Source organism: Castanea sativa, chromosome 7 (genome assembly GCF_040712315.1).
Source record: "Castanea sativa cultivar Marrone di Chiusa Pesio chromosome 7, ASM4071231v1".
Lineage (NCBI taxonomy): Eukaryota > Viridiplantae > Streptophyta > Magnoliopsida > Fagales > Fagaceae > Castanea > Castanea sativa.
This window is the reverse complement of record NC_134019.1, coordinates 42,799,165-42,825,014: the sequence shown is the minus strand read 5'-3', so window position 1 is coordinate 42,825,014 and position 25,850 is coordinate 42,799,165. Positions and strand designations below refer to the sequence as shown.

At 34.3% G+C, this 25,850-nt stretch overlaps 4 protein-coding genes across 7 annotated transcripts; 2 read left to right on the top strand and 2 right to left on the bottom strand.

Moving 5' to 3' along the window:
- Nucleotides 1-1,163: 1,163 nt before the first annotated feature.
- LOC142643009 (putative ubiquitin-conjugating enzyme E2 23) lies at nucleotides 1,164-10,076 on the top strand. Of its 3 annotated transcripts, XM_075817526.1 has the most exons (9): nucleotides 1,164-1,314; nucleotides 3,292-5,349; nucleotides 5,939-6,079; nucleotides 6,327-6,815; nucleotides 7,651-7,720; nucleotides 7,825-7,964; nucleotides 8,117-8,428; nucleotides 9,454-9,752; nucleotides 9,916-10,076. In XM_075817526.1, the coding sequence occupies exons 2-8, from the start codon at nucleotides 3,292-3,294 to the stop codon at nucleotides 9,703-9,705; spliced, it is 3,462 nt and encodes a 1,153-aa protein (XP_075673641.1). In that variant the 5' UTR covers nucleotides 1,164-1,314; the 3' UTR covers nucleotides 9,706-9,752; nucleotides 9,916-10,076. The 3 variants fall into 3 exon arrangements, with proteins under 3 accessions (XP_075673641.1, XP_075673642.1, XP_075673640.1); XM_075817527.1 differs by having other exon boundaries at nucleotides 5,939-6,037; nucleotides 9,454-10,076; XM_075817525.1 differs by having other exon boundaries at nucleotides 9,454-10,076.
- A 4,541-nt stretch (nucleotides 10,077-14,617) lies between these two features.
- On the bottom strand, nucleotides 14,618-15,474 carry LOC142642672 (uncharacterized). The gene has a single exon (XM_075817076.1). It carries the CDS (start codon nucleotides 15,386-15,388, stop codon nucleotides 14,936-14,938), a length of 453 nt encoding a protein of 150 aa, XP_075673191.1. The 5' UTR covers nucleotides 15,389-15,474; the 3' UTR covers nucleotides 14,618-14,935.
- A 3,218-nt stretch (nucleotides 15,475-18,692) lies between these two features.
- On the top strand, nucleotides 18,693-20,054 carry LOC142605374 (basic blue protein-like). 2 transcript variants are annotated; one of them, XR_012839024.1, is made up of 3 exons: nucleotides 18,693-18,829; nucleotides 18,963-19,063; nucleotides 19,536-20,054. XR_012839024.1 is itself a non-coding variant. In XM_075776840.1 (2 exons), exons 1-2 carry the CDS (start codon nucleotides 18,883-18,885, stop codon nucleotides 19,901-19,903), a joined length of 549 nt encoding a protein of 182 aa, XP_075632955.1. In that variant the 5' UTR covers nucleotides 18,869-18,882; the 3' UTR covers nucleotides 19,904-20,022. The 2 variants fall into 2 exon arrangements, 1 of the variants encoding a protein (XP_075632955.1); XM_075776840.1 differs by lacking the exon at nucleotides 18,693-18,829 and having other exon boundaries at nucleotides 18,869-19,063; nucleotides 19,536-20,022.
- Nucleotides 20,055-20,612: 558 nt separating this feature from the next.
- On the bottom strand, nucleotides 20,613-24,109 carry LOC142642034 (transcription factor ABORTED MICROSPORES). The gene is made up of 9 exons (XM_075816382.1): nucleotides 23,980-24,109; nucleotides 23,659-23,764; nucleotides 23,396-23,575; nucleotides 23,227-23,308; nucleotides 22,986-23,054; nucleotides 22,059-22,787; nucleotides 21,334-21,642; nucleotides 21,064-21,240; nucleotides 20,613-20,851 (listed from the first exon to the last, which is right to left on the bottom strand). The coding sequence occupies exons 1-9, from the start codon at nucleotides 24,107-24,109 to the stop codon at nucleotides 20,651-20,653; spliced, it is 1,983 nt and encodes a 660-aa protein (XP_075672497.1). The 3' UTR covers nucleotides 20,613-20,650.
- Between the last annotated feature and the right edge of the window lie 1,741 nt (nucleotides 24,110-25,850).

Here is a 25,850-nt window from a genome sequence, read left to right as displayed (position 1 = left end):
TGCTGAAAATTTGGAAAGTAAGTGCCATTAGGCCAACTGGGCCCTATATACTCAATTATCTCCTCAATTAACATAAAACAAGAGATCTTAGAGGCCGAATTTTAGCATAGTCCACCATGGTTAGTTCACTTGCATAGATCATCGAACCCATTGAGACTTATCAAAGCCCAACATCTAACCCTTGGCCCATTCCCAACATTAAGACTGAATCCAAACCAAAACTTAAGAGACAAAAAGAAATAGAGCCCATTCACTTTAACATCAATACTGCACTTTTTATACAAAAGCTCCAATAAGCCAAATCCTTCATTTAAAGGTAGGTACTATTTGATCAATAATTATCAAAAAAATATAATTTTTTTATATTAAATGTGTTGAAAATTTTAAAATTATTTTATTTAAAAAAAATTAAAAACTAGATTATTTATTAAAATAATTTGAAGACAATAAATAAAAAGTAAAACTTTTTCAACAAGTCCCAAATGTAAATTAGCCATTCAATGTTGACCAAATTAGCAGAAAATCATATATCATTCTTTTTTTTTTCCTTATTTAATCTCAACATTTCTCTTCTGTTTTATTTTTCAAAGACTCTTTCATTTTAAAAAGCAATTGAGTCCAATGTGCAAGTTAAGCATCACATTCCAATCAAAATTAAATTGACCAAGTGATTTATAAAGAAATCAACTATCTATTATTTTTAAAAAAACATCCTTAAAAATTAATAATACTTTTATTATTTTTTTTTAAAAAAGGTCCCTTGTGAACAAAGGCTACCCTTTCCTTGTCCCTCTTAAACTTCCACCTATCAATCTCCTATCACCCAAGAAAGCATATCCCATTTCCTTTCTTCACCTTCTTATCTTTATTCTTCAACCAAAACCAAAAAAAAACCAATATTATGATTAATCTTCCAACCCATTACTTAACCAAACAATTCAAGTAATCCTCAACTTTCTCTTTTAAACTTTAAATTAAAACCCCAATTGACCAAATTGGTCTCCGGTCCTCAAATCAAACGGCGGTGATAAAATCAATCATCATCATCATCACCACCACCACCACCACCACCCCTAAAACCCAAGAGGCATTCTCGTCATTTCACACCCCACCCCCCCGTGCCACTACACTATTTAAACCCAAACATTTCAGACAATTGAAAAAATTACCACTCTGCCCCTCCTCTCACACAGAGAAGAAGAGCCAAAAAGCTTCGTCTCTCTCTCTCTCTTCGCATTTCTCAAAAAAACGCAGCGTTTAATCCTTCTTCTTCGATTCTCTCTTTGTGTTTCGAATTCTTCGAATTCCAATTAGGTAAAGAAAATCAATTTCTGTTAATCTTTTTAATTAAATTATATTTTAATTTCTCATCTCCTTAAAGATCTTGAATCCAGCTCAATATTGTAGCTTAATTTTGTGAATTTTTGAATTTTTTTTCACGGTTTTATATGGTTATATATTGGATTAATTTGATGATCGGTGATTTTTTTTTTTTGAGCTGGGGCTAGGGTTCTTGGAGCTGTAATTCAATTTGAAATTTTGTTATTTTCAATTTTTTTGTTGTTGTTGATATTAATTGTTGTTGTATTGTATCTGATTCTGATTGATTGGTTTGGATGAGATTGTGAGTTTTTTATTATGTGATGAGTGAATTAATAGTGTGTGTGTGGTTTTGGGTTTTATTGATTTTGACATTTAGCTCTGGTTTTGTTGTGAATTATGAATTTTTGTGAGATTAGGGTTTGATTATTAGCTTTTTAAGGTGACTGGGTATATTTAATCAATGCATTGTTGTGATTATGGTAATTTAAAAATAAAAAAAATTTGTAATAGCCCTTTGAATTGACAATCAAAGAAGGTTTATTATTGTTAATTTGAGTTATTGAGATTAGGGTTTGATATAAATAATCAATGCATAGGTGTGCTTATGGTTTAAAAAAAAAAAAAAAAACTTGTGTGATGGCCCTCTGAATTGAGAATCAAAGAAGGTTTATTGGCTTTGGCAATTAGCTCTAGTTTTTTTTTTTTTTTTTGTTAATTTGAATAGTGTGTGATTAGGGTTTGATAATTAGCTTCAAGGTGAATGAGGATAAATAATCAATGTGCATTAGTGTGATTATGGTTAAAGAAGAAAATTTTGTGATAACCCTTCAAATTGACAATCAAAGAAGTTTCATTGGCTTTGACATTTAGCTCTAGTTTTGTTGTTAACTTGGAATGGGAGAGATTATGGTTTGATAATTAGCTTCAAGGTGACCATGGATAAATAATCAATGTATTGTAGTGCTTATATATATAACTTTTGTTTTAGCCCTCTGATTTGGCAATCAAAGAAAATTTATTGGCTTTGACATTGAGCTCTATTTTTGTTGTTAATTTGAATTGTATGAGATTGGGGGTTGATAATTAGGTTTAAGTTGACTGAGGATAAATAATCAATGCATTGGTGTGCTTGTGGTCTTTTTTTTTTATTTAATAAAAAAAAAAACACTTTCTGATAGCCATTTAAATTTACTATTAAAGAAGGTTTATTGGCTTTGACATTTAGATCTAGTTTTGTTGTTAATTTGAATTGTGTGAGATTAGGGTTTGATAAATAGCTTCAAGGTGACCAAGGAAAGGATAAATAATCAATGCGCTGTTGTGCTGTAATAATTATAATAAATAAGAAAGAAAGAAAAAGAAAATTGTTGCAGCCCTCTCAATTGGCAATCAAAGAAGGCTTTTCTCCCCTCTATCTTCTTTGAAATTGCCTACTAAATAATCTGTAAAAACTATATTTGTGCTTAAAGTGTGGAGGTAAGAAATATTAATTTATATCTAGATAATTTCTCAAAATGTGGCAATCAATTTTTTCTGTAGAATGGCTCTGATTTAGGTGGGTGTTTTGTTTCTTAGGGACGAAGCAAAAAGAATTACAAGACCTGAAAAATTATAGTCTCTTTATTTTCTTGATTTCTCCCAGAAAACTGTCATAGTTTTAATCTCTTTTCAGAATGTCTGTAATATGCCAGTGAACTCTAGCTCAAACAACATCTCCTCCCTCATAAAAGTGAGGTGGAAGTTGAGGTCGTGAGTTCAAGATTCATTGGATGTGTGTGTACTTATCACAACAAAAATAATAATAATTGGATGTGTGTGTGTTACAACCATTAAAAAAAGAAAAAACAGAAAAATGGAGACAGTAATATGTTGCATCTCACATGCGGAGGAATTTTTGGTTACATGATTTTGGGTTGAATGGCAAGATTGGGAATAGTAGTCTTATCTTATTCTTGTGATTTTTTTTAGATGGCTAATGAACAGGATGACACTGTCCGTAAAGTTGATGAGCCTGCCACTAGTGCTCATGATATTAATAACTCTTCTAAACAAGGTGGTTCGATGCCAAGTGGGCTTGTTTATGATCCAAATGTAGATAGTGAAAGCAATGAAGTTTGCACACCTAATGATGCTACCAGTTACAAGCATAACATTCCATATATTTATAGGCAAGATGTTGTGTTGAACAATAGCAAAAATAAAATTGGGATAGTAACTGAAGCTTCTGGGGATACAGATTCAGATAGCAGCATTACTGATGAAGAGGATGATGATGACGGGGATGACGACGATGATGGTGATGAAAATGAGGAAGAAGATGGTGATGGAAATAGTATTTCCAATGGCAATAGTGATTGGGACAGAGGTGGTGGAAAGAGTGGTCCTCTTCTAGCTGATCAGGTTCGAGTACTTTGGATTGATGAAACTGAGTCGACTGAAAATATTCATGATGTAACGGTTGTTGATCGTGGATTCTTACATGGAGATTTTGTTGCTTCTGCTTCAGACCCAACTGGGCAAGTGGGTGTTGTGGTTGATGTTAATATCTCTGTTGATTTGTTAGCTCCTGATGGATCTACTATACAAGGTGTTTCATCCAAAGACTTGAAACGCGTGAGGGATTTCACTGTGGGTGACTATGTGGTCCTTGGTCCCTGGCTAGGTAGAATTGATGATGTTTTAGATAATGTGACTGTGTTGTTTGATGATGGTTCTGTTTGTAAAGTTTCGAAAGCTGAGCCACTCCGTCTAAAACCAATTTCCAAGAATATCCTTGAAGATGGGCATTTTCCATATTATCCAGGCCAACGTGTAAGGGCCAGTTCTTCATCAGTTTTCAAGAATTCTAGGTGGATATCTGGCTTGTGGAAAGCTACTCGGTTGGAAGGTACCGTTACAAAGGTTACGGTTGGATCAGTTTTTATTTATTGGATAGCATCTGCTGGCTATGGACCTGATTCTTCCACTGCCCCCGCCGAGGAGCAGAGTCCAAAGAACTTAAAACTGCTATCCTGTTTTGCTCATGCAAATTGGCAATTGGGTGACTGGTGTCTTTTTCCATCATTGGCACTTTCATCCTCCAATCCCTTAGACAAAGGTTTATCAAAATTAGAACTTCATGATTCTGCCAACGGAGAATTAGATTCCACTCAAATGGGAAGTGGTTGTGATTCAGAAGAGGTTTCATTGGAGGAATCAACTGGAAATACTGAATCCATGGATCTTGATCCAGTTGCTGCAGTGGATGGAAATGATAAAAATGGTGAAAGAAACGAGCCCGAGTCTAGCTCTTGCGGTAGTTCATTGTCAGTTTTGAAGGAGCCTGTCCATGAATCTTGGCCTCTTCATCGCAAGAAGATCCGTAAAGTTGTGGTTAGGAGGGACAAGAAGGCTCGAAAGAAAGAGGAAAGTTATGAAAGAGCCCTTTTGATTGTCAATTCTAGGACAAAAGTTGATGTGGCATGGCAGGATGGAACGACAGGTTGCAGACTGGATTCAACAAGGTTAATTCCTATTGATAGTCCTGGTGATCATGAATTTGTTGCCGAACAGTATGTGGTGGAGAAGGCCTCTGACGATGGTGATGATGTTGGCGAAGCCAGGCGTGTTGGGGTTGTGAAAAGCGTCAATGCGAAGGAGCGAACTGCCTGTGTGAGGTGGCTAAAGCCCGTTGCCCGAGCAGAAGACCCTCGAGAGTTTGACAAGGAGGAAGTTGTAAGCGTCTATGAATTGGAAGGGCATCCAGATTATGATTACTGCTATGGGGATGTAGTTGTTCGATTGTCTCCAGTTTCTGTTCCTGCAGAAACAGCTTCTGGTGTGGACTCTGCTGAGGAAACAAAGCATCAAAATGGACCAAATGAGGTTAAACGGGATATGAAAAAGCGCTCAGGAAGTAAGAAAGTTGATGATGCATCTGGAAGTAAAGCTTCTAATAACTTCACAGATCTCTCTTGGGTTGGGAATATAACTGGTCTCAAGAATGGTGATATTGAAGTCACATGGGCAGATGGGATGGTTTCAACGGTATATACTTTCCTAATAATATTCTGCACTTTTTATTACCTTTATGAACAGAAAACTTACATATTCTGTTTCCTTTAGTCTTGTATCTAAAACTGTTCTTCTGATATAAATTTATAATATATTTCCAACATATTTTACCTCTTTGGTGGAAAAGGATGAAAGCTGTTTTATTCCAAATTTCAATGATATTTCATGTAAATTAGAGGTAAAAAATTTGGTAGCTACATGAAGTGGCTAAATTTGAACAAATGGAGAATTAATATGTCACCTAAACATCAAGAGAGTATCGGAGATACGATACTCTGCATGGTCTCCAGGGTTCCTCGTCATCAAAAAGAGAGTATCAGAGATAAGTGTAGAAACCTCATGGGAGGTGTCTGATTGTTACTCAAATGGTCTGTTTTGTTGCTCATAATGTGGTTCTGGGATAAAATTGTTGTGATATTTTAACTTTATTTTCTTTCTTTGTTTTATTTGTCCGACTCTAAAGGGCAGCTTAAGGGAGAATCATTTTGTAGGATCTTTTTCTTTTCTTGATAGAGTTTTAATGGTGATTGATTTGATTATTTCTTCTTTCTTATTCTGTTAGGTTGGACCTCAAGCAATATATGTTGTTGGTCGAGATGATGATGATGAGTCAATGGCTGCTGGGAGTGAAGTTAGTGATGATGCTGCTAGTTGGGAAACGGTAAATGATGATGAGATGGACACCCTTGAGAATGCTCAAGAGGTTTGTTTGGTTTTTTTTTTTTTTTTTTTTTTTTTCTCAATATTAGGATTGGGAAACAAATATATACTCTTTTTTATTTGGTGTTGGGAATGTCTGATGGGCAAATCGTCCTACCACATGTACTTAATTTATATTCTATTCTTATGGCATACTTGTAATTTGCTAGTACAAGACCTGTGATTTGCCCAATATTACCTGTTGTCTTTATTTTTTGAATGAGTGTATGATGCAAGTCAACTATGTTCAGGAAGATGGGCAGCATAATGTCACTGACATTGACATCAACTCTGACCTTGAAGAAAGTGGAGAGAATTCTGGCAAAAATTCAGCATTTTCAGTTCCCTTAGCTGCACTACGATATGTAACAAAACTGGCCACTGGAATTTTCTCACGGGGACAAAAGAATTTAGATCCAAGCTGTTTGGATTCCAAAGTTGAAATTGAGCTTGAATCCGAGAAGACAATAAAGATTTCTGAGGTAAAAGCTCCTAGTGATGAGTCTAGCTCTCAGAAATTAAATGAAATTGATCAATGTGGTATGGAAATAAAAGAAGAGGTCACCCCAGAGGCCCAAGAAGTGTTTGAAGCAGCAGAAGCTTTATGCGACTTAAGTGCCGATTCTGCTGAAGAATCATATCCTCCAGCATGTTCTGATTATGATAATACTTGCAGTTTCAAACACTTTGATACAGCTAAAGATCCCTTGGACCATTATTTCCTTGGTGCATATGGACAGGTAAATGCCTTTTTTTTTTTAAGTAAAAAATTTTATTGAAGAAAAAAAAGGGGCTAAGCAACACAACATATTGATATCTAAAATTACAAAGAATAAGGGATTCAAAAAAAAGAAAAAAGTGGCAAAACTAAAACCCCCAAATTCCTTAACCAGTCAAACAAAGATCTAAAACTCATGGGTTTCAATTGAAGCAATGAGGCTTCGATCCTGTCAAACGTCCTAGAATTAAGATCCTTCCAAATGCACCACATCAAAGAAAATGGGATAGCATTCCACACACCAAAATTTGATGACTCTTATGGCCTCCTCTCCAACAAGCTAAAAGATCCTTCACTGAGTTTGGCATTACACAAGACACTCCAAATAAGGAATAAACCAGAGACCAAATCTTCTTATGTTTGTGGATGTATTATTAATAATAGATAGGAAGGTTACATAAAAATATTGAGAACAGTAGCTAGGAAGCTGCAATCTTAGGAGGAATGAAAATTTTGAACTTAGAGAATGAATGTTTGGTTATCATAGAGAAGGAAAAAAATTGTGTGGTTATGCTTATTTTTATGTTCGTATTTTCTTTTTCTCTCTTTTATTTTGCTTAATTTCTCAATGTTTACCCTTTGAAATTTTAAAAAGCATTCAACAACAAAGTTTTCATTTAAAGTGAATCACTGTATTCTTGCGATATCAATTAATTTAAGCGCTTTTATTGTATAATATCTGTAATATGTAACATATTATCTCCTAATGCCCCTTCATATTTTTTCAGTTATCACTCTCATGCACACAAGGATTACTTTTGTGTTTTAACAATTTTTCCAATGAATTTCACTTGCAGAATAACAATGGAAGGAGGTGGTTTAAGAAGGTTCAACAAGATTGGAGCATACTACAGAATAACCTACCTGGTAAGAAATACTTTTGTATATCAAATTATATGCTTGATGGGAGATTTTGACAATCTGGTCCTATTTTAGCAACTTTAGGTTTTAAAGCATCAAATTCTTCACAGGTACAATCTATGTAAGAGTTTATGAAGATCGAATGGATCTCTTAAGGGCAGTTATAGTTGGGGCATATGGGACGCCTTACCAGGATGGCCTCTTCTTCTTTGATTTTCACCTTCCACCAGAGTACCCTGATGTTCCACCAGTAAGATATCCTGATATTAATCTCTAAATTCTATCTTTGGTCTAGAAGCTTTGCCGACTGATTGTTTGAGCCATTCTCAAGACATTTTTGTTGACTTTAACACAAAATAGGGTTGAATCTATCTGTTTTCTGACTTAGTCTCTGATATGCAGTCAGCATACTATCATTCTGGTGGCTGGCGGATAAATCCAAATTTATATGAGGAAGGCAAGGTGTGCCTTAGCCTTTTAAATACATGGACTGGCAAAGGAAATGAAGTCTGGGATCCAAAGTCTTCTAGTATCTTACAAGTGCTAGTTTCACTCCAAGGATTAGTGCTAAATTCTAAGCCATATTTTAATGAAGCTGGGTATGATAAGCAGATTGGGACAGCTGAAGGAGAGAAAAATTCATTGTCATACAATGAGAATACTTTCTTGCTGAACTGCAAGACAATGATGTATCTTTTGAGGAAGCTACCCAAGGTAGTACATCACATTTCAATATTCTGATTTACTTTTCTTCAGTTTGAATTGCCTTCTTTCTAGTTAATTATTATGGTTATATGCTATTTGCCCAAAATTTTGTCCAAAGTTTGATCTCCACCTTCCTTTCAAGCCACAGTTCACACTTGCACCACTTAGAGCATCCACAACAGTGGAGCTAAAAATTTAGCAATTTAGCTCCACCAAAAGTTACTTTATCTATTTTATCTACACACATGCTGCAGCAGTGGATTTATTTTAGCTTTCAACACAATAAAATAATATAAACATCACAATAAAATAATACATCTCACTACAATAAAAACACCACAATAAAAAAGTAATGTGAACGCAAAATAAAAAATTAATTTTTTTTTTTAGCTCTCATGAACAGTGCACATCTATAGCAATGAGCTAAAAAAAAAAAGATTTAGCTCCACTGCTGCATGCTTCTTTTTGGTGTTTTGGTGGAGCTAAAATAGCTATATAGGTATTTAGCTCCACAGCTGCAAGTGCTCTTAGCTTCAATTTTTTCTCCATTTTTTTTTTTCTTGCAAACCAAGGTGGTGGTTTCATTTCACTTAAATTGGCTTTCCACCTTTGCACCAAATGGTAGTTTTACTCTCAGTCTTGCTCACCTCAATGCACAGCAGTCTTTTATGTAAAGTATGCATTAGGCATGATATTCTGTGCATTCATGGTGGTGTTGATCAACATGGGAGTGTGATTGGCAAGCTCCCTGATTTGGGTCAGAATCCATTGTTGAGTTTTGTGTACTCAGAAATTATATTGCTGACAATCAGCTGTATATTCAATATGTAAACCTTACACATGATAAAGGGATTATATAAAGTTAGGTCACAAGGTATTATATAGTCAAATGGTTGTGGGATCTTTAATTCCTTCTTATGAAAGATAGTTTTAAATGAGCATTTAGATGCTTCCCAAACTGTATCAGTAAAGAAGTACTTTATTTGATGACACTTGCCTTTGCAATCAGCTCACCAACTTAATGTCTTGTCTAGGACTTTGAAGAGCTTGTCAAAGACCATTTCAGGAAGCGTGGTTATTACATCCTTAAGGCCTGTGATGCATATATGAAAGGTTATTTAATAGGCTCCCTCACAGAGGATGCCTCTGTAAGCAATAAGAGCAATGCCAATTCAACTTCAGTTGGTTTCAAGCTGATGTTAGCAAAGATAGTGCCGAGACTTTTCTTGGCACTCAGCGAAGTTGGAGCTGATTGTGATGAGTTTAGGCATCTGCAGCAGTCTTAAGTGAATTTGGAGGGTCAACCTCCCAACAAATTTATAAAGCAAACAAGGTCAGTCATTTGATTCATTGTCAGTCATTTGATTCATTGCTGCTACTTCAGATTTCCAGATACCATCAATGTAAAGGACTTTCATGCTTTATGAACGATTCATTTACGTGACTCATCATCAGAAACCTTTTCTATCGTGTTTGAAAGCCTTGTCTATTTTTAGGAGCAAGGGATATTTGGAGCAAAATGGCTGGATCTCCTATTGCTTTATAAAATGAAACTTTTCATCGGCTAACACAGTATACTGGGAATGATTGCATTCGTTTGGATTTGGCTCCTAACTTGTTGTGTGGACATTTTTTTGGGAGAATTCTCCCGGATTGCAAAGGCAGTCGGACTTTCCATTAACCTTTTCATTTTTGGTCTTGTGTTGAAAATCAATGAATTGATTATAATTGAAGAAAGATTTATCCTTGGCCAATCTCCTTGTAAGTTAGTGGTATTGTCTGGTCTTTCTTTATAAGGATAACCATTATCCAAAAACAAAAAAAAAAAAACACCCCATGTGCTGTATCAATTGGAGCAAAAAAAGAAAAAAAAAACTTCTTTGCCAGAGCTTTCGTTTGTTTATGGGACTCAGAGAATGAAACTAATTGTTTTAACTTTTTAAATATGTGGTAATCTTTCGTGCAACTTGAGTCACTAGGTCACCTGTTCAATCCAACGGGTCATCAGTGAAAACACATTCTTCAAGTATGAATTGCCATGAAAGCATGGGTTCCTCCCATTTCAAAGGTAAGCCGTAAGCTACCGTACCATCATACCGGAAGTATTTAGGAATTGTAGGATGGGAGATTGCATGTGTTTTGATCCTAAAAACACAGCTTTGTGGTGTAAATGCACAAAATTATATACGGCCCTTTCTCTGGCTTTATAGGAGATTTCTCGGTTTTAAATATTGTTGACAACTTGACATATCACCATACTTTGGTACGATAGTATGGTATCTTAAGTATTGTCCCCAAAAAAATATTGAGAAATATCATATTTTGGGAGACACTAATAAAAAATAACATAAAATAATGTGTGATGGAAATATTTTGTACATATACAAATGGAAGGGGGAAAAAATCCTGAAATGTATTGGGAGGAATACCAACATCAGACTCATTACAAAAAAATTACAGATGGATATCAAAGATATGATTGATATATTGATTTTGTCACCTCCTTTCCCTGATGTTATAATTTATTATTGCTAATGGGTGTGACATAAAAGAAGGTAGGTCGAGTATTTCTCCTTAACCTTTCATTCATGGCAAAGGCTAGATTTATTTGAGGCCAGGGCCGCATGTTAAAAAACACTTTCAAGTTTAAACAATTATTCAATTCATAATGTGCTCCCTAAAGTTTGAATTTAAGCAGTTAACTCCGAATTCATTCAAAATTACAAATAGTTCCCAACCATTATTTATTTTTTATCAAACCAAAAATATTCAATGACATTTTATGAATTTCTAATTGTGAGCGTCTATGGCTTGTAAGTGCATTTTGAATGCTTTGGATGAGAGTTAGGGGGCAATTTAACTGAACTCATCTGTAATTAGACAAATACTCATAACAGTTAAGGGCTACTTGCAATAGCAAGTAAAGTTAGTGGATTAATTTCTCAATTTTAAAGATTATAAGACACATTATAAATCGGATAATTATCTATAATAATTTTTCTTAATTTATTATTTGTTTAAATCCTTGGTCCTCTGATATTGACACAATTGGAACTTTTTCAACAATGGGAACTATGAGACATGGGAGGAGAAATTTATTAAATATTCCGGGAGTATATTCCTTCTCTCTCACATGAAGGTCACCCTTATGTGAGGGTGAGAAGGAAAAAGTATACTCTCAAAGTACTCAATAATAACTCCATAAGAGAATCAGTTTGGTTTGATTTTAAGCCGAATAATGCAATTTGATCTGATCCGCCTAGTTAAATTTAGTTTGTTGCTTTAAGGGGATTGATGCCTTTTGAAGCGCTCAATTTGTGAGATCATTTCTGCCTGCATTAATGGTAATTGGGCTAACATTTATTGAGGATTTGAGGTTGTCAAACACAAAAACTTTTCTATGGGCTTTGCAAATGGTAATTGGGTTAACAAATGGAAAACATCTGCGAGTATTTGATATGCACAATGCACTATTTATAGGTTCATAGGAGTTGCAAAAAGCCCAAATCCATTAGCAAAATTTCCCAATAAATGCATGATAGAAAGATAAATAAATAAATAAAATTTAAAAAAAGAAGAAAAAAAACCTCTCTTAGAGCATTTGCACCCAATTTCTTAAATACAATTCTCTCTAATAGCCAATCATGTAGCTAAAAGTTATTTACCATTGTTCAAATTTTATAATTCGCTACAGTTATTATCTCAAGATACATATAGACTTTATCCATGCCTTTGCCCTTCAGTTAACATTTTTTGAACGAGTATTCTAGAAGGCCAGTGGATGGTATAGCACATTAGAGTCCCAACGACAACCGTAATGAAGCAAATGGTCCTTGCTCCAACATTAGAGCACCTAACTAAATATTTGAAATATTTGTTAGCAACGTAAGTTTCAATTAGCTCAATTAATAAAGTTTTTTACCATCAAATAAGAGATGTAGAATTTGAATCCCATCTTCTTGGTGTCTTAATGTCTTAGCTTGATGATAAGAACAATCATCGTGAAGTGCACTTAAATTGGAATCATATCATCCAATCAAAACATAAATATATCTGCTAGAAAGTAAAAACTGGTGTTTTGTTCCAAACATTTCCAGCGTCAGCCATTTAACAGAGGTAGTGAGGTAGGTAACTATTGTTTTCAACTAATTTATTCTTCCTCAGCGTAGTGTTTTGCCTACTTTCAATATATATGTAGATCAATTTTACGATTACATGATACTATTAGCATCAGAGGTATCCCGATTTCCATTAAACAATTCAAGCTTACTTTATGCCAGAATGTCCAGAAATGCATTAATTCCTTTCCATTCCCAGTAAACCAACATCGAGTTCTTTGAGTTTCAAATAGGATCTAATAGATTCTCTCTTCTGGTTGCTAAGAGTTTCAAAAAGGATGCAATTGATTCTCTCTTCTGGTCATAGCATTGGGGCAAAACATGAGAGAAACAGACATGCTTGCCAATTGGACTTGACTTATTTTCATTTTTGCACAAAATGTACAGCTTTATAAAGCATCCAACTTTTTTCAAGTTATGGCAATACTTTTGCACAATAAATAAAATAGAATGATGAAATAAGTTCATTAAAACACACTACAAAAACAAACCACCAAAGCAAAGGTAGAATGGCATTCATAATGCTGGTGTCTAAGTTTATGAAATTTCTTTGACTTTTATTTTCATATTTCCATTTTGTCTTTAAGGATGACCAGGTTAACAACACAACAGGATGAAGCATACATCCTAAGTATCAAAGATATCTAAAATGATGAAGTTTTGGCTATACTAATGCATAAGATATTTATCGCAAATACAGAGAAATAACTCAGCAAATGTTAGGCTACTCTACCAGTTATCCAGAAAGACCAAAACAACATACTATAACCAGCAAATGGTGAAAAAATAAAAACCACCAAGTCTAAAATATCCCTATTCATTATCAAACCCAACAGCTGAAGAAAAAAAGCAGCAAGGATATTGCACCAATAGCAATAATCCAATGTCTCTGAGAAATTATTTAAAATTTAAATCCTTTGTGCCATTAACATTAACATCAGCATGCAAGTATTCAGTTTATCGTCTAATGCTTTCAACTTAAGCAATAGAAGACTTATCACTGGTATGATGGCATCAAATTTGATTTGTTTTCTACGTAGACACTTGAACCAATTTGAAGTAGTCCATTCACTATAGTACTCTTTTTGATAAGCCAGTACATACACCCATTAGATCTTCAACCAATGACATCATCCTCCATGTTGTACTTACAGAGAAAGGAAAGGTAATTTGAGCTAGAGATGATTGACACCTTTCTTTATAGCACCTACAGTTTCAGATGCTTGTTTCTTCTTTTTCAAAAGGTCACAAAGCTATCCTATTCTTCCCTTATTTCAAGTGCACTCAATTTAAATACTTCCAAAAACTAAAGAGTCCAATTCTAAAAGAGGCAAGTAAAACAAATTGATGTCATCTATACATTATACACCTTGATAATCTTTTAAGTTTTACCTCAACAGCAAAACCAAATTTATTTCTGTATTACAAGACCAACTTACAAGTAAACACCCTACAAAATAGAAACCACAGTGGCATTGGACATAACATACTACCGAGCTGATTAATTCTTTGAAGGATAATAAACTCTTTGATACTAAGCTTTTTGTTGGTTTGCTGAAAGTGGGTATAAGTACAGTTGTATCAAGGAAAAAACACAAGGTTTCAAAAAGTTGCACATAAGCAATGAAGCTAAAAAGCTAATCCATATGCGTACTTACGTATTTACTAAAGAAACAGTAAATAGCCAACATTGACTCAACTCAACATTGACTCAACTCTATCTCTATCAAGACTAAACCACTCCACATAATAGAAATTTGAGAACTCTGCGAGTTCTTTTTGTTTCTCAAGAAGTGAAATTGAAGTCAACTAAGTCAAATGAAACTGCAATTTTTGCTCCAACTTGATTTCTTCCCATATTCACAGTGAAATTTAATTGATCCATATCTCTAATTCCAATTCCTACCCAATAGTCCCAACCCACAGAAAATTTCAATCAAATGCTTAGAACCAATACCAAATTTAAAAACAAAACCAAAAACATCCATAGTAAAGTAAACATCCTACGAACTCGAAACTACAGTGCAATTAACTCAACAAACTACAAAGCTGCTTGATACTTTAAAGGAGAAACAAGTAGTGAAATTCAACTCAATAATCAACTTTATTAATTGCCGTATTCTCTCACCCTTTTATTTCCTCAGCAACAACACCCACATTTCCAATTCCAATCTCTACCAAATAGTCCCATCCCAATCAAATCCTTAAAATTTGAAACCAATAACACATCTTAAAAAAAAACCCATGTATACAATTATCCATTTCTCATTTCTCTAATCAACATAGACACATAAACAACAACAACAAAGAAATCAACTTTATTGAATACCATGACATACCCACCAAAAAAAAAGTTCCTTTTTTTTTTGTAAATTTTTTAAAAAGAACAAGAAAAATTTCATACACTGGTCTTGGTAATTTTCCTCCGAGCCAAGAACCTCGCAATCGGAGGGGTAAGAGCGACGGTGATCGGAACTCTAATAGGGAGCAGAGCTTTGTTACAAAGCACAGCGAGTGCCAAAGCTCCACCAGTCGAAGCAGCGAGCTCAGCCGTCCGATTCCGCTTCTTCTCTTCAACCCCCACCGTCGGTTGATTCAGTGACCCATTTGTCTCTTCGATCACGAACCCATCTGGAGAAGAGGAAGACGAAGAGGTTTGGGCTTGTGGGTTCGGCTCTGATGGTGGTTGTGGCGGCGGCGATGGGTTTATGTGAAAGTTTTGGAGGAAGGACTCGACGTCGAGGTTGTTCTTGATGGCGATGTAGAGGCCGGAGATAGAGGCGGCGGAGACGGTGAAGTGGACACCTAGAGCTACCTTGCCGTACTTCTTTATGAGCTCACGGAACGCCATCGTTGTGGGTGAGAGAGCGGTCGCTAATGGAGGCTAGGGTTTTGGTTAGGGGTTTTGACCTTTTAGGGCTTTAAGACTTGCACTCTTGAGCTTTTTTTTTTTTTTATAAAACTTTTTTTTTCTTAAATAATTTAGATTTTTGTTTTTTTTTTTTTTTTTTGAGAATCGAATAGTTTAGAGTTTAGAACAAAATGAAGGGTGGGTTTTAAGATTTTTCTTGGGAAAGTTTTATATTAACCTAGTATTTATATATTATTCATGAAAAAAAAGATACATTTATTTTTATTAGTTTGGTATTATTATTATTATTATTATTATTATTATTATTATTCTTATTATATGCACTTAGAAAAGTCAAGAGTCAAGTTCAGTTTACTTATTTTTATTCAAAACTCTTAGTTAAGTTAAGTGGAGTTATGTGAGGGTGTCGATTAAGGTGTTAAGGAAAGAAGATAAAAAGGATGAGCGCAATGGGCGCCAAAGCCTTTTAATGATTAATAAGTGGATTCAGGTCATCAAATTGGAAAAGATTTGTGGTATAGTTTTCATGCATAAAAAATAATTATTAATGGTGTGTGTTTTCTCATGTAGGTTTAATTATAATAATATTTAAATTGTAACGATATTAGGCTTTGGCTAACAGAAAACGAAACGTAGCCCATATGTGTTACCACTAACTAAAAAAGAAAGGAAATCATATTTTGGTGCCACTAGAGAGAGAGAGATGGTATCGAACTTTGTTAAGTACAGAATTACAAAAAAAGGGAGAAATGATTTGAGTCGAGATATATGGGTTGGGGGAGGCGGTATCTCTTGTTCTTGCTACAAACAAAAATAGGAAAAAAAATTTCGAGTTAAGAGGGGGGAAGAGGGAGAAGGTTTGGGGTTATAGAAAGCAGAGAAATGCAATATACAATATTTTTTTTATGGAAATAATGAAGTGAACTTCAAAACTCATTCTAAAGACAGTACCCGTATTATATCTTACACTTGGATACCATAAATAAAAAGCTACCTTGTGATTTAATTGTTATAAAATTAGTACTATTTTTAAGATTTGATTACAAATTTACAATGGCTTTTGAGTAACCTTTGTGGTGTATATTTGTATTAAAACACCATTTCCTCTTTATTGTGTGCATGTCTGATTCATTTCTCAAAAAAAAAAATCTGACCTTTTTTTTTTCATTAAAAAAAAAAGATTGGGTCAACTCAGAAGCTTATTTTTGGGCCTACGTTCTGGGCCATCACTAAAAACTAGTACTAGGAATCGAGTTGAACCTTGGTTCTTACTTCTTAGTGATATCATTGGGTAATAACTAATAAGCCATAGGTGACCTGTAATTGGGCCGAGGACTAGCATAGAAGATCCTCTATTCACAGCTTTTGAAAACTGTGAATGGGATCTTCTATGTTTAGTCCCTTCTTGGGGTGCCCTGTTCACATTGTCAAAGTGAAAAGTCCTAATTCAACTCTAAATTTCGTTTATCAGTTTTTTAATATTATGCCTTTTGCTCATTGTCAATAGAAGAATTATGGTGGATCTATGATAGTCCCTTCTTGGGGTGCCCTGTTCACAATGTCAAAGTGAAAAGTCCTAATTCAACTCTAAATTTCGCCTGTCAGTTTTTTAATATTATGCCTTTTGCTCATTGTCAATATAAGAATTATGATGGATCGATGACCAATGTAAAACTTTTCAATTAAAGGATGCACTAAAGTCTAAATAACACCCTATTTTGTCTTATGATAAAGTAATCTTCATCATGAATGGGAAATTAAAAAACAAATCAAATCAAGTCAAAAATCTATTTCTCTGTTGCCAGGATGGGTATACCATGTATCTTTCATGTGAAGTTTCCTCTATCATCATTACTGGGACCGTGTGTCCTTCCATCGATTGTTGCTATGGGGCTAGCTGGAAGGAAAGTCCAATATTCCATTGCCAAAAATGTAACATGAATCCCATCACTTGATTGGTGGGCCACCTCCTTTCATATGCCCTTCAGAGCTATGTTTATTGTTTACATGCTGATCAATTTGCTGCTTCTACTGTAGGAGTAACTTCTAGGCAAAATGGGCTGATTTATTAGCTTGTGTGGTGATTTAGTGAGCATAATGAGCCAAGGACTTTGCACCCAGTAAAGACTTCTTAGTGTTTTTGAACCCTTTCTTAGAGCATCTACGTTGATGAGTTATTTTTTTAGCTACTTGGTATCATAAAAAGTCACTTAATCTATTTTACCTACTAAATTTACAAAACTTCCAGTATTAGTAGATCTATTTTAGCTTTCAACACAATAGAACAATATAGACATCACAATAAAATAATATATTTACTACAATATTAGTGTGAACGCACAAATAAAAAATACAATATATAAGAAAGAAAAAATATAAGAATAAAAGAACAATAGCAGTGTGAAAGCACAAACAATATATAGCAGTGTAAACGCTCTATAAAAAAAAAAGAATAAAAGAAGTGTGAACGCACAAACAATAGCCGTGTAAACACAAAAGAAGAGAAATAAAGAATAAAAGAAAGAATAAAAATGAATAAAATAATCAAAAACAGGGTGAACGCACAAATAAAAAAAAATACATTTTAGCTATAATGCAGTAGCTGTGCATTATAGCTGTGGAGCCAAAAAATATAGCTTTGACTCCACCATTGTAAGACACATTTTGGTATTTGGTAGTGTTAAAATAGCAATGTAGCTATTTAGCACTACCAATGTGGATGCTCTTATTTATGTCTAAACTAGGAGAAGATATATTTTGTACCGCTACATGCAACAAGTCTCTCACAATATGTGGGCCCCACTAGCGAGAGGGGGCATAGCTTGAATTTCACAAGATATCCTTTCAGCTAAACTAGGCAGTGCTCAAGTCTCACTTGATGTTGTATACTAATTTGTTTTACTTGTTAGTAGGATTAGTTTAATGAGTGATGCTAGGAATATATAATTTCATTCACAATTTGTTAAAGTAGTGATCGGAAAAAATTACTTTCATATAAACTATCACTAACACCATTTATGCACAAATCACACTATATCGTGTCAACAATTTTATATATATAATTATATATATATATATATATATATATATATATATATAAATAATATTGAAACTTGAGTTGTTGGTTTTATTGTCCAAATAATACATGTCCAAGAACTGGCCAGGCTCCACTGCACCAGCCTAGCTCCTTTGCTTCCCTAATAAGATGCAAAATTTGGGTCCACCGTACCTTGCGCATGCATAATGTTCTATTATCTAATTCTGCATATATAATTTGTATCTAGTTGGATACACGTTACTATGATTATGAAATAAGCATCAAAAATTGAAGAAAAGGGTCCAAAGCAAAGAGCATTCATTACACCCATCATGACCGAATGTCTTTGTTGCATTCGTGCTTCATAGAGAGCCCTCTAAAAGGTAAAAACTGTTCATTCTTCAACCATTCCATTACTTCCATACATTTTAAAGCTATGAAAGAAACAAAGTTCTTCAAGTATTGTAGACTCTTAATAATCCTTATGATCAATTTTTTGTTTTTGAATGGTGCTAGATCTGAGGTTTATACAGTTGGTGATGAGGAAGAGTGGGATGCTGATGCAGACTTCGTCTCTTGGTCACAGAAATACAAATTTAGCGTTGGTGATGTTCTTCGTATGTACTTTTCCTTTAATATTATTATGCATGCACTATCTGTTCTTTTCTTTTTTTTTTTCCTTGTCAAGGACTGTATAATTTCTTCAATTGGATTTGTTGTTTAATTTGGTTGTTTCATGCATGTTTGAATGAACAAATGTCCAATTGAGGTTCACCAACCTATTACTAGAAATATTTCTTCTTTACCTAATATAACTCAATTTCACCTAATATATACACACCTAATGTAAGATTCAATATAGACTCGCATGTCACACACTCATACAATATAATATAATTCATACTCCGGGATACTACAATCCCAATATGGTGAAATATATACATATGACTCAACACACGTCCACATAAATACACATATTCAATCATATACCAATAGGGTATCACAAATTCTATATGATATACATGATCAACTAGTATAAATAAATGATTTGTAAAATTGAATTTTTAACATATGGATGTTATGTTGCAGGTTTTACATATGTGAAGGGGCAACATAATGCTTATGAAGTAACAGAAGACACATATAGATCATGTAATGTGAGCTCCGGAGTGTTAGCAAAATATGAGAGTGGAAATGATCAAATTAAACTCAAACAAGCAAAGAAGTATTGGTTCATTTGCAATGTCCCTGGACATTGCCTTGGGGGAATGAGGTTTAGCATAGATGTTAAAGAAGCAAGTGTCACTTCTGGGGCTAATAGCACAAGTGCAACAATAACTCCACCACCGGAATCATCTTCACCACTCAATTCTTGTAAAAGTTATGCCCCTGCAGTTAGGTGGAGCATGGGGATTAACCTAATGGCATTTGGAATCCTAGTAAGATTGTATTTTTGAGGGAAACCTTGTTACATGAGAATGTCTATTACTATTTTCCTCCATTTTTTTACTTAGTTATTTCATTGTTTGTAATAGGTGGGCTTTTATTGGATCAAATATGGTTTTTTAGTATTATTTTTTAATTAAAATTTCTTTCTTTGTTGGCTAAGGCACTTGCATTTATTAATTATAGGGAAAGAGTTAAGTACATGTTGGGATTGCCATTTTAAGCTAAGTGATATGTGATTTGATTAAACATAAAAAAAAGGTTGGATGTCTTTTATAAAGAGCGCATACTAATCAGATATGCCGAAACTTATAGTTCTTACTTCTCAATCATCTAATAGACTTCATGCTAATTAATTGATTCAAAGTGAGAAAGGGATGGAAGATTTATAGGTATAAGTCACAATTCTACCTTAAAGAGAATACTATGACTTTCAAGCAAGTTTAGGAGCTTGAAAGCCAACATCATTTTCATTCCTTTAGCCACTTGTCTAAAAAGACTCCATAGGACCACAACTAAAGGGGTTAGAAGTTAGGACACGATTCTCATATCCAATGGGCCTTCCATTATTAATTTAAACCAAGTCTAAATTGTTTAATTATATGGACCACACCACTTGGCAAATGTTGAAACCACACAGTGAAGTAGATTTATTAAGGTAAAACACAACGTTAAAGTATGCATATATCTATTATAAAGCTTGTAGAAAAAAAAAAGTTGAAGTGCTCATTTCTCATTGGGAACTCAGAAATATAGGCTCAATTATGAAGATGGTGTAGGTGGTGGTGGTAGGAACTAGCATGGTGGTTGTGCAGGTGGTGATGGTTATGATGATAATCTGTGCCGCCACCATTCTCTGACGCTTTAGCCATCTCGGGCCACCCTCTTGATGGGTTTCTCGTCAGCTCAAGCAAGGAGTCCCTCACATGATCAGCTTGAACTATTTCACTGTCCCTTTTCTACCATCCAGAAAATACATAAATAAGAAACCCAATTACATTTTTTTGGCTAGTTTATTACCAATGGACACAACCTTTTGCATAACTTATTAAGGAGATAAGTTATAATTAGAGCAACTATCACTTTCACAGTTTTGACACCACTTTCATTATGCACCTTTTATGTTGTTGACAAATTAGAAGTAAAAGCCAAAGTGTTAGAAGCAACTTACTTGTACTTTGAAAACATTGGAAACAAGACCTCTGAAGCTAGTTACATTTGCATTTGTTACTTCCAGTCCCAGAGAATTCAATGCCTCCATCAATCTCACAAAACCCCCAGGCTTGTGCTCACAGAATACCTTCACAAAGAACTCATTCCCATCTATCTGAGCCACTTCCACTTGCACCTGTAATTTTTCCCAATTCTTCTTCTCATGAAGGAATCAAAGAAAATAGTATCCAAAATTAAAAGAATAGAAGAACATAATTAATTAGTCTACCTCCATCTGTTGTGCCTTATCACTAATACTATCTGAGTCCTGGTTTTGTTTCAAGGCATTGCCATTGCCTGATCCCCCTTCATGAATGCCATTTGAAGGTTTTTCATGTTCAGTTTTAGGCCCAAGGATCATTCCATTTGTCGTTAGAATTTCTGGTTGAACATTTTGGTGGTTGCCATTATTAGGAACTGTGTTTCTACCTACTTCATCATCTGAATGTTCTTCAAGCTCATCTTGGAGTTCTTTTGCTTGCTTCTGCAACTCCTTTACAAATTCAATTGCATCCCCCAAGATAGAAGCCCTATCCAACTGAACAAGAAATAGCATTAGACTTTTCAGTATCTTTAAGGGGAAGTTTTCATAAGAGTGGGCTTGAATAAAAACCTCAGAGTGATGCAACAACTACTACAATCTGTAATACATGAACCATACAAACTAACAGTCAACATTTGAACATAAAGGAAAAAAGTACATAAGGTTTACAAATTATGTGTAACGTAACAGTAATTTGGATGTTTATTTATTAGTTGTTGAAGTGATACCAATTATATTAATAATCTTTGTAGAAAATATGTATTATATTTAACATTTTTCATTCTTTTGTATGTTGTTGATATAATATCTATCATATTCAGTATCATCACGTGAATTTGTAAATTTTTTTTTAGTAAAATTGACAACTTTAGTATTTTTCGAAACTTCACGATATACTAGACTATGATTACCTTTGAAATCTTAGGAACCAAAGCCCTGAGGGCATAGAGCCTATCATTCAGCTTCTTTCTTCTCCTCCTTTCAGCAACAAGGTTTTTGGATTGAGGTCCTTTTCCAGTCCTTCGCCTATACTTTGCATCATCCTCGTCATCAAACTGATCACTGCAATCCGATATTGAATCTGTTCGTCCTGTCTCAGGCTTGATCGAATCCTTGTCATTCCCTTGCTGCTCCTTGTTTGACAATGGCTCCATAAATTGCATGTGCATGTTAGAAGAATTGTTCATCATGGACTGCTGTAATACATCAATCCCTTGGTGTCCATTCTCAGCAGAAGACTTAAATGGGTTCGTTGGTTTGTCAGAAATGAATGAGTTGTGAACAGCTCCTTCATAGTAGACATCACTCTTTGTTCTGTCTTCAGGTGTGTAATTAAATTGCTGGAGGAAGTTCATTTGAGAATCACATTGGCGAATTCTGTCAACAGAGATGTCATATTGTACATTCATATTTTCTAATGGGGTTGCTGGTGAAACTGATGGCTGGAAATGACTGTTTGGATCCTTTTGATATTGATCATCAACTAAAATAAGCTTTGAATGGAAGTCAGTTCTCATGGCATTTACATTACTGCTGAAGCTGTTGCTCATGTTGCTCGAATTGATGAGGTCCTCCTGCTGCTGCAGTGATATGTTGCATTGGGCTGTGATAAGATCAATGACATTCTGATCTTCAGCAACCTGTAATAGAAAGAGTTATATACATATACTATCTAAATATAATACTCATCATGAAAAGATCATTTTCGTTATATAAACAAAGAAAAAGCTACACCATATTGCTCATACCAAATGTGGGGATGACAAATATTAATTTTCTCTTTGTTAAGTTCATATTGGAAGAAACATAAGGAAAGTATTAATTAAAGTATATCATACTTGTTTTGAAGCAAACAGCTCAATAACTCCTCCTGGAAGTGGAATCAAAACCCTAGTACCAACAGTTTCCTGCAAAAATATGAGTATTAATAACTCATTTAGAACCTGGGTTTTCTTTAAGAAAAGGAAGGGGAGAAGAGGGTTGAAATTATTCAGTACACCAATTATACTATGCTTTCTTAAATAAAAGTGGACCTAATATGGGACTCAAATTTATGTAAGGTGAAGGTGTAGTAATCACTTCTATAGCACCAGCTGATTCTGTGTTGTTTGAGAAATTTAACCAACTGGGTTGGTTTGATATCAAGGCCTGTGCATAAATTCTGTCCAAAGTTCACACTATTAGTCAGATTAAACATTCAAACATAAAAAGAAAAGAGGTTGAAATAAATAATTGACTACATATATACCCAGAGTCTAGGGGCATGGAAGAAGGCAGTTGAGCTAGAAGGTCACAAGCTTTGGTTCTTGGATGCTGAAACATGGTATCCCTGCATGGAAGGACAGTAGAAACAGGAAAAAGAAGTTCTTCTCCAGCATTTTGTGTGTTTTCAGTCCCAGCACAACAGCAATCCATCCACTCAATGAAGCTGAAACAAATCATAGCAGTCACAACACACACACACATGCATACACATACTGGCATACAGAATAGGTATAGTTTCTCTTTTACCTTTGGTCTTCACTCAGTTTCCACAGAACACAATAGTCCCAACCGTTCAAACTGACAAGGGGCCTTAGCCTCTCCATTAGGTTTTGCATGATGATATTCATAGTTCCTGCAATCATCGAAAAAAGCTCAAATGGAAAAATGGACTTGTACAAATGTAATTTAGAATCCCCAGTATCTGTTACAGTATGTCAGCAAATAAAAAGGGTAACACAAAATTTTATCAGAAAGCTTTTTTCTGGTGTTTGTGTGTGTGTGTGTTGCATTTGTCTGTGTATGCAGAATACTATTGAATCAAACACTTTGAGAGAGACAGAAAGAGACCTGGCAGTGGCAGATAACAGTACTTCCTCTTACTTCCAAGGCCTCCTTTGACTGAACAAAGTAAGGAAAACAAAAGAAAAATGGAACAAGCAACAAAAGAAAAGAAGAAAAGACAAAAGCAAAGATCCATACAAACTTCAGTTGATAGCAATAGTTAACTGCAGCATCATCCAAGCTTAGGCAACATTCACCTCATCCCAAAACACCCAACTCACCAAATTGAAAAGCCAAAAAAAATCTTATCTTCTTTTGGAGCTTTTGAATGAAGATGAAACAAAGTATACAACAATAAATACCCCCACATTCCACAAATGTTTCTTTTTTATCTTTGGAGCTGTTACATTGGTAGGTGAACTATGATCCATGCATGAGAGGAGAAAATATCTTTTGTGACAGGCATAAAAAGTTACTCGAGTAACAAGCCAATGAGTAAACGCCACGTAATTCAAAATTTTTTTTATATATCATAATTAGTTATATTATTAGCTTATTACATGGATGAAATCTTTTTTTTTATTTTTTATTTTGTTAAGAAAGAGAGAAGCAAATTAAAAGGAAAGAAGAAAAAGATATAATATATACGTGAGTTTGTAATGATGGAAGGAGCATATTGCATGACCTAAGATTGCGTACAAAACCCTAACTACCTTTCTAAGTTTTTCATTCGTTTTGGTTTGGTATCTTCTTTCATTTTTCAACTACTCTACAAGTTTGAGCCAAATATGAACGGTCTACATCAGCAATTCCACAACTTTGAGGCAAATATATGGAAGGTCTACATCAGCAATTCCATAGAGATATGGAAATTAAGGAATTTCAGGCTAGGTTGTCCCCCATTGTGATGAAAATTAAGTTTACATTTTTCAAAGTGTAAGATTATAAAGTGGTCACATTTCATCATCATCTCCTACACTTAATTGTGGATGATATTTGTTTTACTCTCCTACTAGCTAGGGTGGCTTACCCTAATTTAGACAACTAGTGTATACATCAAATGTACTTGATAGGATCTTTTCATGGTTCAAAGAAGTTACTATTGCGTATCATTATCTGCTATATATGGATGTGCTGTGTTTGCCATGATATCACCTTATAAACTAGTGATATGTCTCAATCAAATCTTTATTATAATATATTAAAATAAGAAAAATTCAATCAATAATTCAATTTAGATTTAATTTTATTTTAATTTTATGTCAAGTATTTTTTGTAATTGCATTCTAATTTGATCCCAAGTGTTTATAGATTTTAAATGCATTCATATTGTGTGCCAAGTGTCATTTCAATTACATTTTGCCAAGACTTTTATAGCACAACTAATTAGCACATCTAGGCGTTTCTAACGAAGATCTCCAAAATTCAAATCCTCCCACCCAACCCTGACTATCAAATTATCAAAAAAGAATTACATTCTAATTTTATGTCAAGCTTCTTTACATTTAAATTCAGGCATCTAGATTAAGAAAATATAAAAATTATTTAATTAGAAAACATATTCATATATATTAAGTGTATAATTGTTATTATTATTAAATATTGTATCTATGCATATACATGAGATTACAATATTTTATTTATATATATATATATATATATATATATATATGTATATATTTGTGTGTGTGTGTACATTCGCAGGGATTATAAGCTAATTTATCAAAAGTTAGAGACACCAATTGATTAATGCAGGGGAATAAAAAGTGACATTTTTATTACAAACATGAGCTATTAGAGTCCAATTAAGCCCTAAGCATGCTTCCATCAATTCTTGCTACTGATGGGTCTGACTGATTTCCTAATTAGCGTAAGCTAGCTCTCCCTTTCCGGAATTTTTTGTTATTTACTTTATCCTCCTTTCACGTTTCACTTTT

Coding starts and splice junctions, on each gene's coding strand:
- LOC142642034 (XM_075816382.1), bottom strand. CDS start 24,109: ATGGATCTTTGCTTTTGTCTTTTCTTCTTTTCTTTTGTTGCTTGTTCC. Junction 21,241..21,333: donor ATAAGGCACAACAGATGGAG/GTAGACTAATTA, acceptor GAAAAATTACAG/GTGCAAGTGGAAGTGGCTCA. Junction 20,852..21,063: donor CCAATGTTTTCAAAGTACAA/GTAAGTTGCTTC, acceptor TCTGGATGGTAG/AAAAGGGACAGTGAAATAGT.
- LOC142642672 (XM_075817076.1), bottom strand. CDS start 15,388: ATGGCGTTCCGTGAGCTCATAAAGAAGTACGGCAAGGTAGCTCTAGGT.
- LOC142643009 (XM_075817526.1), top strand. CDS start 3,292: ATGGCTAATGAACAGGATGACACTGTCCGTAAAGTTGATGAGCCTGCC. Junction 7,965..8,116: donor AGTACCCTGATGTTCCACCA/GTAAGATATCCT, acceptor TCTGATATGCAG/TCAGCATACTATCATTCTGG. Junction 8,429..9,453: donor TTTTGAGGAAGCTACCCAAG/GTAGTACATCAC, acceptor TGTCTTGTCTAG/GACTTTGAAGAGCTTGTCAA.
- LOC142605374 (XM_075776840.1), top strand. CDS start 18,883: ATGAAAGAAACAAAGTTCTTCAAGTATTGTAGACTCTTAATAATCCTT. Junction 19,064..19,535: donor TAGCGTTGGTGATGTTCTTC/GTATGTACTTTT, acceptor GTTATGTTGCAG/GTTTTACATATGTGAAGGGG.